Genomic DNA, 15,981 nt, shown 5'->3' with positions numbered 1-15,981 from the left:
GTTCTGGAGCAGCAGCAAACAAGCTTCCTCCATCTTTCATGTGACAACTCTTCAAATATTTGAAGATGGCTAGCATATCTCCTTTAAGTCTTCTCCAGGCTAAACATATTCAACTCCCTCAACCGTTTCTCATAAGGCTTGGATTCCCAATCCTTATAGATTCACAGATTCCAAGAATTGTAGAGTTGGAATGGATCATGAGGATCACCTAGTCCAGTCCCTTATAATGCAGGAATATTTTTGCCCAACATGGGGCTTGAACCCACAACCCGAGATTAAGAGTCTTGTGCTGTACCAACTGAGCTATCACATGGGTTACCCTCCTCTGCACAAGTTCCAAATATAGTGTTAATTAAACTTTTTTGGGTTCAGTGTCTCCTAGACTTTTTGGATAACCACCAAATATGAGGGGATGTTACTGAAGCAATTTTTTTGCTTTCAGATTTAGCAAATGGTATCAAATAAAACATCAGTTATGAATATGTGATTCTATTTCTGCCTTGGCTGGCAGCAGTGCTCCAGAGCCTCCAATCACCTAAAATCCTCTTTTAACAGGAGCTACAAAGGATTCAGTATTGGGTTTTATTTATTTCTATTGCAGTACATGTTTATACCTCCCTCCCTCAGGGAGCAACAACCAGAATATATGCCCCAGGGAGAGCACAACAATTTCTGCGAAGTTTGGCTGAGTGAAGGTCATCCTGTTGAGTAGATATTTAAACCCAATTTCCCCAGCCAAAGTCCATCAACATTCAAGACACCGCTACACTAACTAATCTACTTGCAGCAGCAAGGGAACTAGGTGTTTTTGTGTTTGTTTTCAAGTAAGTTGTCCCAAAGCAAGAAGGGATAATGTCCCCCACATAGTGTTTTGTTTTGAAGTTAGACACTAGGTGAAAATACAGATTTTTGCATTTCAGGACCTATCAGAAACCACACAGCTCTGCCTTAAATTCTCTCTGGACCCATCAACAATTTTAAATTCAAGAACTGGCAACAATCCTAAATTTACCAGGGGAGGGAGGGTAGTGTGCATTTAAAGGATCTACTCTGCCGCAGAACTGTCACCCAGCTGCCTCTGTCAGCTGGGATTTTGTCCCCAAGACTTTCAAGCAACCAGTCGATACTACTAGTTTATTTATTTAATAAGATTTATATACCGCTTGATTGTAGGGGAAAGCCTCAGAGCAGTTTACAAAAAAATAATAATTATCGCTTTAAAAATTTGCACCATAATTTAAAACACACAGAGAGTTAGAACCCCAATAGAATAGGGGTTTTTTTTGGTAGTCTTTTTTTGAAATGCATTCCTGTTTCTTGGTTGTAAGCATGATTTCTTTGTGTGTGTGGAAAAGTGGCATATAAATAAAATGTATGAATGAATGAGTGAATGAACAGACTCAAACAAGTTAAAATTCACACAGGCTTTCTAAACCTCAAGGTAGTAGGCTTGTTTAATTAAGAATGCCTTTAGCAGGCGTCGAAAAAAAATACAGTGAAGGAGCTTCAGTCTTTCTCGCTGGCGAAGAGGAGCAGCTTTAAAACTAGCTTTGACCGCCTGGAAACTTTTCGAATTCCTTGCCCATTCCTTGTGCTCATCGGCTCCCTCACCCTCAAATCGCGACACTGGCTTCGCGCTTGGGGAAGCAGAGCCCAACCTCGGTGGCAGCGATTGGTTGGGTTTCCCAGCGTGACTTCCTTCTGCCAATAGGAAGTCGGGAAAGTTGGACACGGGTGAAGCCGACGAGAGGGTGGGAAAAGGTCTCAGTAAGCATTTGGTGGCGGAACCGAACTGGTGAGTGTGGGGTGTTTTCGCGAGGATCGGGACCCTTCCTTCGCTGAACCCGGGGGCTGGGAGGGTAGGCATAGCCCATGGGAGAACAAGCTTGTTCGGGTTTATTTCCTGCGCGGCGTACCGAGGGTTTCTGAGAACGTGCAGAGTTCCCGCGCCGCGTTCGCTGTTGAGCCACCGCAGTCAAGTCACCTCGCCTCTGAGATTAAGTGGAAGGGATTCCAGCGTAGCCAGACAGTTCTATCCTTAAGCGCTTCTTCTATCTCTCTTTTTTTTAATAGAAATTTTGGAGGTGTAGGTGGCAGTGTGCTCCACATCTGTGGCAGAAGAAAGCGGTGAATTATATTTGTTTTCTCCCGGTTTTTCTGGAGGGATCTCCGTTTTGCAAAACTCCAACCCTGCCTTTCCAAAGTTAAACGACGTATTGCCAGTTTTTGCTCTCTCTCTCTCTTTCTTTTAAGAGCCACAGATTTCAAATGCAAAGTCTGCACTGATTAGTAATGATAAGCCGGGATAAATATGAGATACTGAAGGTGGGACACAGTAACATATTGCAGGGAGCCTGAGCCATGCTCTTGTTAGGTCCTAAGGTAAGGTTACCAGACGTCCCTGTTTTCGGGGACAGTCCCCGGATTTACAAATCAGTCCCCTGCCAAAATCCTATCATTCCTACTGAAGTTGAAAAGTGTCCCCAATTTCATTGTAAAAAAATATGGTAACCTTAAAAGGGTTCCCCTAAATCCCTGTTTAAAAACACACAGACCTCTCAGGGTCTCTGGATTTGCCCTGAAATGGTATATTTTGAAACTTCAAATTGTATATCTTCTTTCAGCCCATGGCAGTTTCAAATTTTAAGACACTATAGATTTCATTATGTTTATTATTGACATACATCATCACACTCCCAAAATAAGATTTCCTGCTGCCGCCACCACCACAAAATTCACAATCCTACCCTAATGGAAGAGTATTGGTATTTTGCCACCTTTATAGAAGTAGCCGTTGATGAAATGGCAAAAGATTAATGCATTGCAGGGGGTTGAACTAGGAGACCCTCACGGTCCCTTCCAACTCTACGATTCTATGCTAATCCTTAGGTAATATTTCTGCTTGTTACAGAGGTGTTGTTTTTTACATTATGTGGAAGAAACCAGATAATTTGAACCTGGTGATTTAACTCCATGCCCATTGACCAATCCCCCTAATCTTTCATATTTGCCTTGAGAGAGCTTGGGTTTTGACCTTTGAAACTCTAAATGGTTCCGGGTTAAGTTATTAAATAAAGGACTGCCGGCACTGGAGGCCCTACTCAGTGGCTCACCCTTAAAAAAATATCAAGGGACCCCTGACCATTAGGTCCAGTCGCAGATGACTCTGGGTTGCGGTACTCATCTCGTTTACTGGCCGAGGGAGCCGGCGTACAGCTTCCGGGTCATGTGGCCAGCATGACTAAGTCGCTTCTGGCGAACCAAAGCAGCGCACGGAAACGCCGTTAACCTTCCCGCTGGAGCGGTCCCTATTTATCTACTTGCACTTTGATGTGCTTTCAAACTGCTAGGTTGGCAGGAGCAGGGACTGAGAAATGGGAGCTCACCCCGTCGTGTGGATTCGAACCGCCAACCTTCCGATCGGCAAGCCCTAGGCTCTGTGGTTTAACCCACAGCACCACCCATGCCCCTATTAAGAGCCATTTAATTGGACAGCCATGAGGAGAAGGGATGGTCCTTTCCTTATGGAACTCACTCCCAAGGGATCTGTCATTGGCTGTCTCAGTATTGAAAGGCTTTGAACTTCTACCTGTTTCAAATGACATTTAAAACGTGTGCTTTATTGGTCATGCATGCTGCTGTTTTAATACTACGGATATACTGGTTGAATTGCATTTAAATGTATTGTTGGTTTTTTGTGTTTTTATTTTTCTTGTAACGATAGGGAGCAACTCAAAAATATAGTGATTATTTTCTGCCCTTTGTGATTTTTTAAACATCTAAAATCCAGATAAGATGGATAAAAATCAATGATTTTTTAAAAAGAAAATTTAAAAATCAGGTTTAAAAAAAAAATTAAATCGGATTTTTTAATTTAAATCAGATTTTTAAAATAAAATGCTTTTGGAGGAAAAATCTTTCTAAAGATAGTTTTCTGTTTAAGTTACATTGTAGACCAAAGGCTTTTAATCAGGAAATAAGGATTTGTTTTAAGTTTTTCATGTGTATAAAACTCAGTCTAAGTTTTTGTTTTTAAAAAAAGTTTAACCACATCAGTTAACAAACATGGATACATATGCTATAATGTTATTGTTTTAGTTAAAGAGATTGCTTAAATTGTTATTAAGGAAATGATTATTTTTCTCCTTCCAGTAAAGTACAGCAGAAAAGTTGTCCAAATATAAACAGTTAACTTACTAAACCTCACAATAATTTCATAATTATCTGTCTATGTATTTCTAATAGTATAACCAAATCAGTAATTTTTGATATAACTGTAAAAACTACAGTACTCTGAAAATGTATTATTCCAAAAATGAAACCTCCATCTGGTTGTAAATATTAAGATTACACCAGCAAGAATGAGTCTTTCTATTAAAAAATGATTTAAATCAAGTCTTACTGATTTGATTTGATTTAAATCAAATCTACCCTGATAGGATGTTAGGTGGTGAGGTGGGTTGAGGGGAAAATTTAAGCTCTTCAGAACCAAGTTTACAAATGACCACAAGCTGAGTTTTACATTTATTTTGTCGCTTAATGTTATTTTTTCTTTTCCATCCAGGGCAAGATGTTTCTGGTAGGACTGACAGGTGGCATTGCGTCAGGAAAAAGTACAGTGGTTGCTATGCTGCGGGAACTGGGCTGCGCTGTCATTGATGCTGATGTTATAGCCCGACAAGGTGAGCTAGCCTGTGCTGCTTAGTATGAGGGTGAACAGAAGATGCACTTTTGTTCGCCAGTGGACCACTGGCCAGAGGCAATAGATCCTCCAGGATTCCCAAGGGAGTTGTTGTTGGGTCTACTATTGGGTTCTTGGCCTGGATCCATTTGTGGGATAAAAATGAGACTAGATTCCAGGCCAATGCCGCTTGCCATACAGTCTTCCAGTTGTCTTGGGGCCTACCCACATACTGGTTTTCTTCCTCAAAGAGAAGCTGCTGAGGAAGAATAGAGGGTTAATTTGGATTAGGCCTGCAGCACTGGGGAAAAGGTAAAGGTAAAGGGACCCCTGACCATTAGGTCCAGTCATGGCCGACTCTGGGGTAGCGGCGCTCATCTCGCTTTATTGGCCGAGGGAGCCGGCGTACAGCTTCCGGGTCATGTGGCCAGCATGACTAAGCCGCTTCTGGCAAACCAGAGCAGCGCACGGAAATGTCGTTTACCTTCCTGCTGGAGCGGTACCTATTTATCTACTTGCACTTTGATGTGCTTTCGAACTGCTAGGTTGGCAGGAGCAGGGACCGAGCAATGGGAGCTAAACCCATCGCGGGGATTCGAACCTCCGACCTTCTGATCGGCAAGTCCTAGGCTCTGTGGTTTAACCCACAGCGCCACCTGCGTCCCCAGCAGCACTGGGGAACTGGGCTTAATTATTTGCATAAGCCAGGGGTCAGCAAACTTTTTCAGCAGGGGGCCGGTCCACTGTCCCTCAGACCTTATGGGGGGGGGCTGGACTTTATTTTGAAGGGAAAAAATGAATTCCTATGCCCCACAAATAACCCAGAGATGCATTTTAAATAAAAGGACACCTTCTACTCATGTAAAAACACGCTGATTCCTGGACCATCCGCGGGCCGGATTTAGAAGGCGAGTGGGCCGGATCTGGCCCCCGGGCCTTAGATTGCCTACCCATGGCTTAAGCCAGGCTTCCTCAGCCTCGGCCCTCCAGATGTTTTGAGACTACAATTCCCATCATCCCTGACCACTGGTCCTGCTAGCTAGGGATCATGGGAGTGGTAGGCCAAAAACATTTGGAGGGCTAAGGTTGAGGAAGTCTGGCTTAAGCGCTGCAGCCCTGATCCCAACACACACACACACACACACACACACACACACACACACACCCCGAGAGGCACTGTTGACCTAGAAAAACTATCACTGCAGAAACTCTGTACCTGTTGGTGCGATGAAAACTCGGCCCCCACCCTCTCCATCAATTGCCTTTTGAAAAGCAAAATAAAACTACGTTGGGAGTTTTAAATCATGGAATTGTACTGTAATATGCTTGTGAGCTTCTAAACTTATTTGACTCACTGCTGCTGGAAAGACAGAATGCTGATCTACTGGTCTGTTCCGATAGAGCAGATCTTGTGCGCTTGTTTGTTAGCCTGTGGATTGCTGCTGGAGACAGGAGTTCTAAATGTAGAAAGGTTGGGAGAGCTCATATGGCTTTCTGCTTGCGAGGAAAAGAAGCTGTGTTCATCTCTCCGTCGACAGCACTTGGAACATGTCTTTTTGCCAGTTGGACCTCTGCAAATAGTTTGGGCCAGTTGAAGCTAGGGCTGCTGGGGATTCTGATGCCAGCTGACCTGCAATTGCTGGACTAATGTACAGCTCAGAATGTGGTTATCTGTCAGATTTCACACATCTCCAAATTTCTCGGCTCAAGAAAAGAAAAGGCACAGTATGCGTTATAAATGCACATGTTGTTGTTGTTTAGTCGTTTAGTCGTGTCCGACTCTTTGTGACCCCATGGACCAGAGCACGCCAGGCACTCCTGTCTTCCACTGCCTCCTGCAGTTTGGTCAAACTCATGCTGGTAGCTTTGAGAACACTGTCCAACCATCTCGTCCTCTGTCGTCCCCTTCTCCTTGTGCCCTCCATCTTTCCCAACATCAGGGTCTTTTCCAGGGAGTCTTCTCTTCTCATGAGGTGGCCAAAGTATTGGAGCCTCAGCTTCAGATAAATGCACATATTAGGATAGAAACGCATACGTCGAGATGCAGTGCATATTTAAATATGCATTTTGTGGCAAAAAGCATATTTTAAATACAAATGTTCCTGTGGGTTTTCAAGAAACAAAAATTGCAAATTAATGGGGAAGTGGAACAGATTACTACTGGGAAAACCATGGCTTCCTATAGTTAAAGCCATGGTTTTCCCAGTAGTGATGTACGGAAGTGAGAGCTGGACCATAAAGAAGGCTGATCACCGAAAAATTGATGCTTTTGAATTATGGTGCTGGAGGAGACTCTTGAGAGTCCCGTGGACTGCAAGAAGAACAAACCTATCCATTCTTAAGGAAATCAGCCCTGAGTGCTCACTGGAAGGACAGATCGTGAAGCTGAGGCTCCAATACTTTGGCCACCTCATGAGAAGAGAAGACTCCCTGGAAAAGACCCTGATGTTGGGAAAGATGGAGGGCACAAGGAGAAGGGGACGACAGAGGACGAGATGGTTGGACAGTGTTCTCGAAGCTACCAGCATGAGTCTGACCAAACAAACTGCGGGAGGCAGTGGAAGACAGGAGTGCCTGGCGTGCTCTGGTCCATGGGGTCACGAAGAGTCGGACACGACTAAACGACTAAACAGTAACAACGGGACAGATTGTGAAGCACGTGAACGTAAGCAGGTACTTGCTTGGTGTTAAATAAGGATCAGGCAGACTCAGCAATGGAGAATAAGAAGGTGAAGTTTATTGCCAGGCAATAAGGACCCAGTTTGGAATCTCTTCCAAAAGGAACTGGGACCCCAATTGACAGAAATCCAGAGGTCTTTATACCTGAGCAGATCACAGCAAATCATAGATCATGAGGCAGTCACGATATTGTAGGCGAAAATTAGCCAATTAGCAAGTTTCTTGCCATGCTACCAGCTCCTGGTCAAGCACGGAGTTCTAGTTCTGCTTTCCGATGCTTGCAGTGACGCTCTGTCTAACCTCTCCCCTAGTTATGACAGGACAGGGAGTTTGGAGATTTTGTGGTTTTGCTCTACCTGTTCTGTGGATTAATTTAGCCTGTATCTGAGGGGATTTTGTACCAGAATCTCTGATTCACGTCTTCCCCATGTCCAGGGTACACGGATGTTTGTAGGGGAAAGGTCGGCTCCTAATTTTGCTGTTTCAAGGAGTATGCAGTTAGCTAAGGCACAGTTTCCCTTTGATTCAAAATGGATTATAAAATACTGTAAGCCCTGATTATGTGTGAGCATATATGAATATATTGATTACTGATAACTGATTATATGGATAGCATAGGGGTAGCCCTTCTTCCTTGCCTCAATTGGATTTCATGAATGAGCGTATGTAGGAATTGACGCAAACTGTCTTATCACAAGCAGCGCTTCTCAACTTGCAATTTGTCTCTGCTGTCCCCCTTGCCTCTGATCGAGTTTCCCAGTGCTACCCCTGACAAAAAATTGAAAGCAACTCTGGTGGAGTCTTAATGTTAACCCCTCTTTCCTCAGTGGTCCAGCCAAGCTTCCTGGCATACCAGCGCATTGTGCATTCCTTTGGCCCCGAAATTCTCCTGGAGAGCGGCGAGATCAACCGTGAAGCTCTGGGAAGCATAGTTTTCTCTCAGCCCGAAAAACGTCGGCTGCTGAATTCCATCACTCACCCTGCGATACAGAAGGAGATGGTAAAACAGATCTTGAAATACTTTATGCTGGGTAAGCTACTGGTGAGGTTGATTTTTATTTTTATTTCACTTTGCGGAATCCTCGGGGCATCGATACACGCTGACAAAAGCTGCACCATCTCCCTTTGCCCTGCATTTTATTTTATTTTTCTTTGCCGGCCAAGAGGGGACGGACTGTAAAAAGGCCTCTGAGCTGCTTCCTTTGTGCCGTGTTTGCACTCATCCATTCACTGCTTACATCCTGAGAATTCTTCCTTCTTTATCCTTGCCCTTTGCATTTTTGCTCCCTTAACGTTGCCTTTAAAGAGCACACACAAAAGAGTCTTTGGGAAGTATTGTGCATAATGTCACACCTTCAGAAATGCTCGCACGCACCCCCAGCCCCCCCCCACTTTTCCAGGGCGCTCTTATAAAAGCTCTTTTTGAACTCGATAAGGTAAAAGAATGGTTTGACAGCTGGGATTTCGGCAGCGCCTCTCTATTCCCTTTCATTCCTCTGATAACTGTAACAAATACAGCTGACAAATCTGTCTAATCAAGGGCCTGATAATATCGCTGGCTGCTTTGGAGGTCTCGGGGTAGCAGAGAAGGGTCTCCTCACAAGGAGGAACTCACTGAAAGTAGACGGGGGGGGGGAGGGAGAGCCAGAGCTCTCTGTTTTCCAGTTTCTAAGGCCAATATAACCCCCTTAGATGAGAGGGGAAAGCATTTAGGGAACTGGGAAAATAGCCTCACTGGTGATCTTCAAAGCTTTGTTCTTCAGAAGACCTAGACTTTTCTGCAAATTAAGGTAATTGGAGTAGTTCAACTCCCGTCATTCAAATTAGTGGCAATATTATAAAAGCAGCTCCTTCTCTGAACTGCACACTATAACGCTGGAACTTCCCTGTGCTTCCAAAGGAGTTTGCCACATGAAGCCAGAGGAGGGGAATATTCCCTGCTCAGAAAAACGACATCCCGGTGCCTTGTTCGGTATATGGATCCTGGCCCAATTTTGTTGTTGCTAAATAATTTTTGTTAATCTTCAATTACAAAAATTCAATATGCGCCATAGTATATTAACATGAAATAAAGGTAAAGGGACCCCTGACCATTAGGTCCAGTTGTAGCCGACTCTGGGGTTGCAGTGCTCATCTCGCTTTATTGGCCGAGGGAGCCGGCGTACAGCTTCCGGGTCATGTGGCCAGCATGACTAAGCTGCTTCTGGAGAACCAGAGCAGCGCACGGAAACGCCGTTTACCTTCCCACCGGAGCGGTACCTATTTATCTACTTGCACTTTGACGTGCTTTTGAACTGCTAGGTTGGCAGGAGCAGGGACCAAGGAATGGGAGCTCACCCCGTCGCGGGGATTCAAACCGCCAACCTTCTGATCGGCAAGTCCTAGGCTCTGTGGTTTAACCCACAGCACCCCGTGCGTCCCTCTGAAATAAAGGTACCTTTTACCTTAACACCAAATAGCGATACCATTTCAAATACAAATCAATTACATAGCCAATTATAAATGTTGTGGGGCTTCCCAGTTGCTGTACTTCAGGGTCTGATTCCCTTTAATTCTGCCTCCAGACTCTTGCTCAAACGAAATACAATCCATTCTTGATAAAATCCCTTATACCACAGCTACAAAAGTTAACTTCAGTTCGCATTAACACATATAATAATTTGTAAATTCGCAGGTGAAGTTCTCCTTTCTTCTCCTGTGTGAGGTTTTAATTTCCGTCAGTTGTTCCGTTAATTCTTTATCCAATATTATGTCCATATGAGGCCTTCTGGCTTCGTTGACTCAGAGTTATTCTGAAGAAATCTCGCTCTTTGTTCTGATTGCAACTGTAAAATTCCACTTTCAATTTCAGGCAGGGAGCCCCCCAAATTTTACTCCAGAATCTGACAAGGGGATGAAATCACACACACTCTTGAATTTGCAGTGCTTTACACAAAACTCCTTGTGCAGTTTTGTGTGTGTGTGTTTGTGTGTGGAATGAATGCTTGCAGTTTCTACAATGTTTGCGATACAAAATTCACCTCCCTCCTCCCTTCCGCAGGCCATCGGTATGTGATCCTCGATATCCCACTCCTTTTTGAAACCAACACGCTGATCAAGTTCATGAAACACACCGTTCTCGTGTACTGGTAAGGATATTACAGGGAATGATGTCGTTATGTCACAATACGAAAGCGCCAACCGGTCTGACAGATTAAAGGACAGAGGATGCCCATTGGAATGCACTGGCTCCTGAACTGAGTCAGGAATCCTAGAATTTAGACTAGAGTCATCTTGTCTAACCCCCTGCAGTGCAAGAATCTCAACTAGGTCATACATGACAGATGGCCGTCCAAGCTCTGCTTACATGGGATTTCCACGTGACCATTCAGATGAACCAAATCCATTATAACTGGTTGCTCATACAGTCGTACTTTGGAAGTTGAACAGAATCCATTCTGGAAGTCCATTCGACTTCCAAAATGTTCGGAAACCAGTGCGGCTTCTGATTGGCTGCAGGAAGCCCCGTCAGACGTTCGGCTTCCAAAAACAGTTCACAAACCGGAACAGTCACTTCCAGGTTTGCAGCATCCGGGACCTAAAACGTTTGAGAACTAAGCTGTTTGAAAACCAAGGTACGACTACTGTACAGTGTTAGAAACTCAGATATATAAGCTAGGAGCCAAATTGCTCCTTAAAACCAGGGTTACGGTCGCCAGAATGAAATGCGTACTTGCCATTTTGGGGGCAGACTCAAAATCTGTGCAGATAAAACATAACAAATAGAATTCTACAAGTGTGTGGAAACAGGCAACATCCAAGGTTCTTCAAGCATACACCTCCATATGGTGGGAGACATCAGGAACCATCCTGGTGCCCAGGCATCTTTACCTGGTTGCAGGTGGCCGATAGCCAGGTGCAAAATGCACTTGACAGATTCCAAACTCTGTTTCTGCAGCATTTTCAAGGGCAGTACTCTAACGGCCACACTGAATATTGTTGCACTTCCGAATGGACTGACCCTTGGAATGGGTTGGAGCTCCTGCAAACCTGTGAACAGAGTTGTATAAAAAGTTTATTTTGTAGGGGCCACATTCCTGTCTGGATAATCTTTCAGAGGCCACAAGCCTCTGATGGGTGAGGATAGAGCTAAAAGTGACCAGAGCAACAAATGCAACTCTTACCTTTGTGTAACAGGCTAGTGTCTGCGCGCATGCACACACACACACACACGTCAAGCAACGGGCGTTATCAGAGTTTAAGGATCTGGTCCTGCCACACAGGAACAATCACGAACCATGCAAAGGAGAACCAGTGATGGGGATGGCCTGGGAAGAGGGGTGTGTGGCTAGGAAGAGACCCAAATTCCAGAGGGAGAGGCCCCTGAGGGCTGCTTTTTGCCCCCAAGCCTGAGGTGTCCCATCCACGAGTTAGATGGAGAAGGTAAACGTATCTCTTCAGGGAATTAATTAGCTGTTCCTGTTAAACCACAGAGGGTCAGAAGGTCGGCGGTTCGAATCCCCGCGACGGGGTGAGCTCCCGTTGCTCGGTCCCTGCTCCTGCCAACCTAGCAGCTCGAAAGCACGTCAAAGTGCAAGTAGATAAATAGGTACCGCTCCAGCAGGAAGGTAAACGGCGTTTCCATGCGCTACTCTGGTTCGCCAGAAGTGGCTTAGTCGTGCTGGCCACATGACCCAGAAGCTGTACGCCGGCTCCCTCGGCCAATAAAATGAGATGAGTGCCGCAACTCCAGAGTCGGCCATGACTGGACCTAATGGTCAGGGGTCCCTTTAACTTTACCTATCCTTTGACAGGTTTGTGTGTGTGTGTGTGTGTGTTTACTTTTTCCTCAGCAGATTTGCTGGTTGAGGTCCTTGTCCTTCACCCCTCAGAACTCAGCCTTGACAACTGAGCCCACTCTGCTTGGCCATGACCCTTCCCACAGATCTCTTCATAGGCCACGTTCACACCCTAAAGCACTATGACACCGCTTGAAACAGTTGTGGCTTCCCCCAAAGTATTCTGGGAGCTGTAGTTTGTTAAAGGGTGCAGAGAGTTGTTAGGGGGGCCCTTGTTCCTCTCACAGAGCTACACTGCTGACTGTTTTAACGGTCAACCCCTCTTCACAGGGAACTCTTGAGAACTGTAGCTCTGTGAGGCATCCAGTTTTTATATATATATATATATATATATATATATATATATATATATATATATATAATGTATATATTAAAACTATATACTGCCACTCATCAACAGATCTCAGGGCAGTTCACAGAATAAACTACAAGATAAAATGCAAGTAAATAATTAAACCAAAGCAGCAAAACAATAACAGACACATTTAAAAGGCTGTAGAATATTAATTGGCCAAAGGCCTGGTTAAAGAGGAACGTTTTCTTCTGGCGCCTAAAGCTATATAATGAAGGCGCCAGTCGAAGTATTCCACAAATGGGGAGCCACTGCAGAAAAGGCCCATTCTCATGTTGCCACCCTCTGGACCTCTCAGCAAAGTACAGCTCCCAGATTTTTTTTTTTGAGAGGGTGGAAGCCGTGACTGTTTAAAATGGTATCGTAAGACTTTAAACATACATACATACATACATACATACATACATGTTAAAGGACCCCTGGACTGTTAACAATTGCCAGCTGGACCAGTCTGTTTCCAGCATATCATTTTTTCCTGGTAGATGACCATTGGAAACCAAGAGGAGGGCATAGAATCATAGAATCATAGAGTTGGAAGAGAACACAAGGGCCATCGAGTCCAACCCCCTGCCAAGCAGGAAACACCATCAGAGCATTCCTGACATATGGTTGTCAAGCCTCTGCTTAAAGACCTCCAAAGAAGGAGACTCCACCACACTCCTTGGCAGCAAATTCCACTGTCGAACAGCTCTTACTGTCAGGAAGTTCTTCCTGATGTTAGGTGGAATCTTCTTTCTTGTAGTTTGGACCCATTGCTCCGTATAAAGGTAGCAAGGTGTATGTATATATATATATACACACACACACACATACATATACACATATATATATGTATATGTGTGTATATGTGTGTGTGTGTGTGTGTGTGTAAAGGACCCCTGGATGGTTAAGTCCAGTCAAAGGTGACTCTGGGGCTGCAGCGCTCATCTCGCTTTCAGGCCAATGGAGCCGGTGTTTGTCCACAGACAGCTTTCTGGATCATGTGGCCAGCATGAAGAAACCCAGTACCTTTCCCTACTTTTTGCACCCTGAAGGACTCAAAAGACCTCAAAAGCCAGGCAGCAAGTCTGTTGTCTTTCTGAACGCCTCTGGAAGTGAAAAGAGGCATCATTCATTCCAAAGCGGCTCTCGGCTATCTTTGTACATGGCTCCCTTGCAAAAGATTTTAGTTGCACCTGAGGGGTTGTGGGTGTTGTTAACTAAAGCTGGTAGGAATTTTGGTCTGCTGGGCCGAGGGGCTGTGGGTGGGAACGAAACTTGCTGGCTACTACTGAAAGAGGGAGCTCACCCTGTCGCGGGGATTCGAACCGCCGACCTTCCGATCGGCAAGCCCAAGAGGCTCACTGGTTTAGACCACCCGCATCCCATACATATGGTGTGTATGTGGCCATGGCCTTTCCCTGCTTTTCCATGTCTTAGCCGTGCTGGAGTGTGTAAGAGCAGCCGGAATTGACTAGATAGATGGGAGGGGGGTGTACACACACACACACACACACACACACACCTTTCTGACTTTCTCCCTGAGGTCAGTTCCTCTTCCCTTCCTTTTCCAAGTGACCCACAGAGCCAGTTGTCCCGCCTGATGCGCCGGAACGGGTTGACCCAGGAGGAGGCCGAAGCGCGCATTGCCGCCCAGCTGCCCCTGGACCAAAAGGTCAAGCTGGCCGGCCACGTCATCGACAACTCGAGAGACGTCGAGACCACAAGGAAGCAGGTCTTGAAGCTGCACTCCTCGTTGGAAGACTCCATGGACTTCCTCCTGGTGCGGCTCCTGGCCCTCACAGCAGCAGCTGGGGTTAGCGGCTTGCTGTATTTCCTACTGCGGCAGCTCATGTCTTAACTTGCCCTTGGTGGTGGTGACGGGGGAGGAAAGGGGGACCGAACCCTTCCGTGTTGGGAAGGGCAATATAAACCCAGAACCTTTCCGTACTTTTTGCAGCCTGAACAACTCAGAAGACCTCAAATCCAGGCAGCAAGTCTGTTGTCTTTCCGAACGCCTCTGGAAGTGAAAAGAGGCATCATTCATTCCAAAGCGGTTCTCGGCTATCTTTGTACGTGGCTCCCTTGCAAAAGATTTTAGTCACACCTGAGGGGTTGTGGGTGTTGTTAACTAAAGCTGGTAGGAATTTTGGTCTGCTGGGCCGAGGGGCTGTGGGTGGGGATGAAACTTGCTGGCTACTACTGAAGTGTAAAAACGCATCCTATTAAATTTGACAGGATAAGCCCACAACAAAGTTACTTTTATTAAAAAAAAGGGTACTGTGCACCTCTTGTCCCTCCTCTCCCTCCCTCCGATATGCTATTGACTGCATCCTTGAGAGCTTCCTTTTCAATATGTCTCCAGGAATGTGGTCAGTATTGAATATTGCTTGTGGGGCGCTCAGCCAAAATGCTCTCTGTGGGGAAGCGACAAGGAAAAGTCGCTTCTCGGAGGTGTGAAAATACCCTGAGAAGTTGGAGAGGCTGTTCCTTCCCCCCCCCCCCTCTGGAGGCTGTTTGGTTACTGCATTTCATTTAACATCAATTTATATGTATGACTCATACAGCTCAAGCGTTATGTACTACAGTCTTACAATATAGTATTTGTAATTATGAACTGGAGCTTGTAGGTTTTTTTCCGCCCCTCAGCGCCTGGCTTATATTCAAACAGAACATGATGATGATTGTTATTTATGAATCGTGTCATGTTGAAGCACCTGGAAGCAATCTGCAATGCAATTAAAACCTATATAAAACATATACCGTATTTTTTGCTCTATAAGACTCACCTTTTCCCTCCCAAAAAGTAAGGGGAAATGTGTGTGCGTCTTATGGAGTGAAGACAGGCTGCGCAGCTATCGCAGAAGCCAGAACAGCAAGAGGGATCGCTGCGCATGGATCCCTCTTGCTGTTCTGGCTTCTGAGATTCAGAATATTATTTTTTGTTGTTTTCCTCCTCCAAAAACTAGGTGCGTCTTATGGTCTGGTGTGTCTTATAGAGTGAAAAATACGGTGTGTGTGTGTGTGTGTATACACACACACACACACACACACAGCTAAAGGGACCCCTGGCCATTAGGTCCAGTCGCGGACGACTCTGGGGTTGTGGCGCTCATCTCGCTTTATTGGCCGAGGGAGCCAGCGTACAGCTTCCAGGTCATGTGGCCAGCATGACTAAGCTGCTTCTAGCGAACCAGAGCAGCGCACGGAAATGCTGTTTACCTTCCCGCCACAGCAGTACCTATTTATCTACTTGCACTTTGACATGCTTTCGAACTGCTAGGTTGGCAGGAGCAGAGACCGAGCAACGGGAGCTCACTCTGTCGCAGGGATTCGAACCACCGACCTTCTGATCGGCAAGCCCAAGAGGCTCAGTGGTTTAACCCACAGCGCCACCCGCAACCATTGCTCCTAAAGGTTGTCGGCCATTTTATCTTCTTCAACCAGCTCCG

The 15,981-nt window shown here is 45.5% G+C and overlaps 1 protein-coding gene across 4 annotated transcripts; it reads left to right on the top strand.

Annotated features, from left to right (window-relative positions):
• Window positions 1–802: 802 nt before the first annotated feature.
• On the top strand, window positions 803–15,146 carry DCAKD (dephospho-CoA kinase domain containing). Of its 4 annotated transcripts, XM_053362730.1 has the most exons (6): window positions 1,740–1,795; window positions 2,254–2,382; window positions 4,565–4,682; window positions 8,188–8,391; window positions 10,401–10,488; window positions 14,105–15,146. In XM_053362730.1, exons 2-6 carry the CDS (start codon window positions 2,362–2,364, stop codon window positions 14,388–14,390), a joined length of 717 nt encoding a protein of 238 aa, XP_053218705.1. In that variant the 5' UTR covers window positions 1,740–1,795; window positions 2,254–2,361; the 3' UTR covers window positions 14,391–15,146. The 4 variants fall into 4 exon arrangements, with proteins under 4 accessions (XP_053218707.1, XP_053218706.1, XP_053218705.1 ...); XM_053362732.1 differs by lacking the exons at window positions 1,740–1,795; window positions 2,254–2,382 and adding an exon at window positions 803–824; XM_053362731.1 differs by lacking the exon at window positions 2,254–2,382 and having other exon boundaries at window positions 1,676–1,795.
• The last annotated feature ends 835 nt before the right edge of the window (window positions 15,147–15,981 follow it).

This window comes from Podarcis raffonei, chromosome 13 (genome assembly GCF_027172205.1).
Source record: "Podarcis raffonei isolate rPodRaf1 chromosome 13, rPodRaf1.pri, whole genome shotgun sequence".
In the NCBI taxonomy this organism is placed as follows: Eukaryota; Metazoa; Chordata; class Lepidosauria; order Squamata; family Lacertidae; genus Podarcis; species Podarcis raffonei.
Note: the sequence above shows the minus strand (reverse complement) of the source record. Positions and strands in the feature narration are given on the sequence as shown.

What these genes read in the sequence shown, in the direction of transcription:
- DCAKD (XM_053362730.1), top strand. Translation starts at nt 2,362, where the DNA reads ATGCTCTTGTTAGGTCCTAAG. An exon ending in TGCTCTTGTTAGGTCCTAAG is followed by an intron (nt 2,383 to 4,564) that starts GTAAGGTTACCA and finishes TTTTCCATCCAG; the next exon opens with GGCAAGATGTTTCTGGTAGG. An exon ending in TGATGTTATAGCCCGACAAG is followed by an intron (nt 4,683 to 8,187) that starts GTGAGCTAGCCT and finishes CTCTTTCCTCAG; the next exon opens with TGGTCCAGCCAAGCTTCCTG.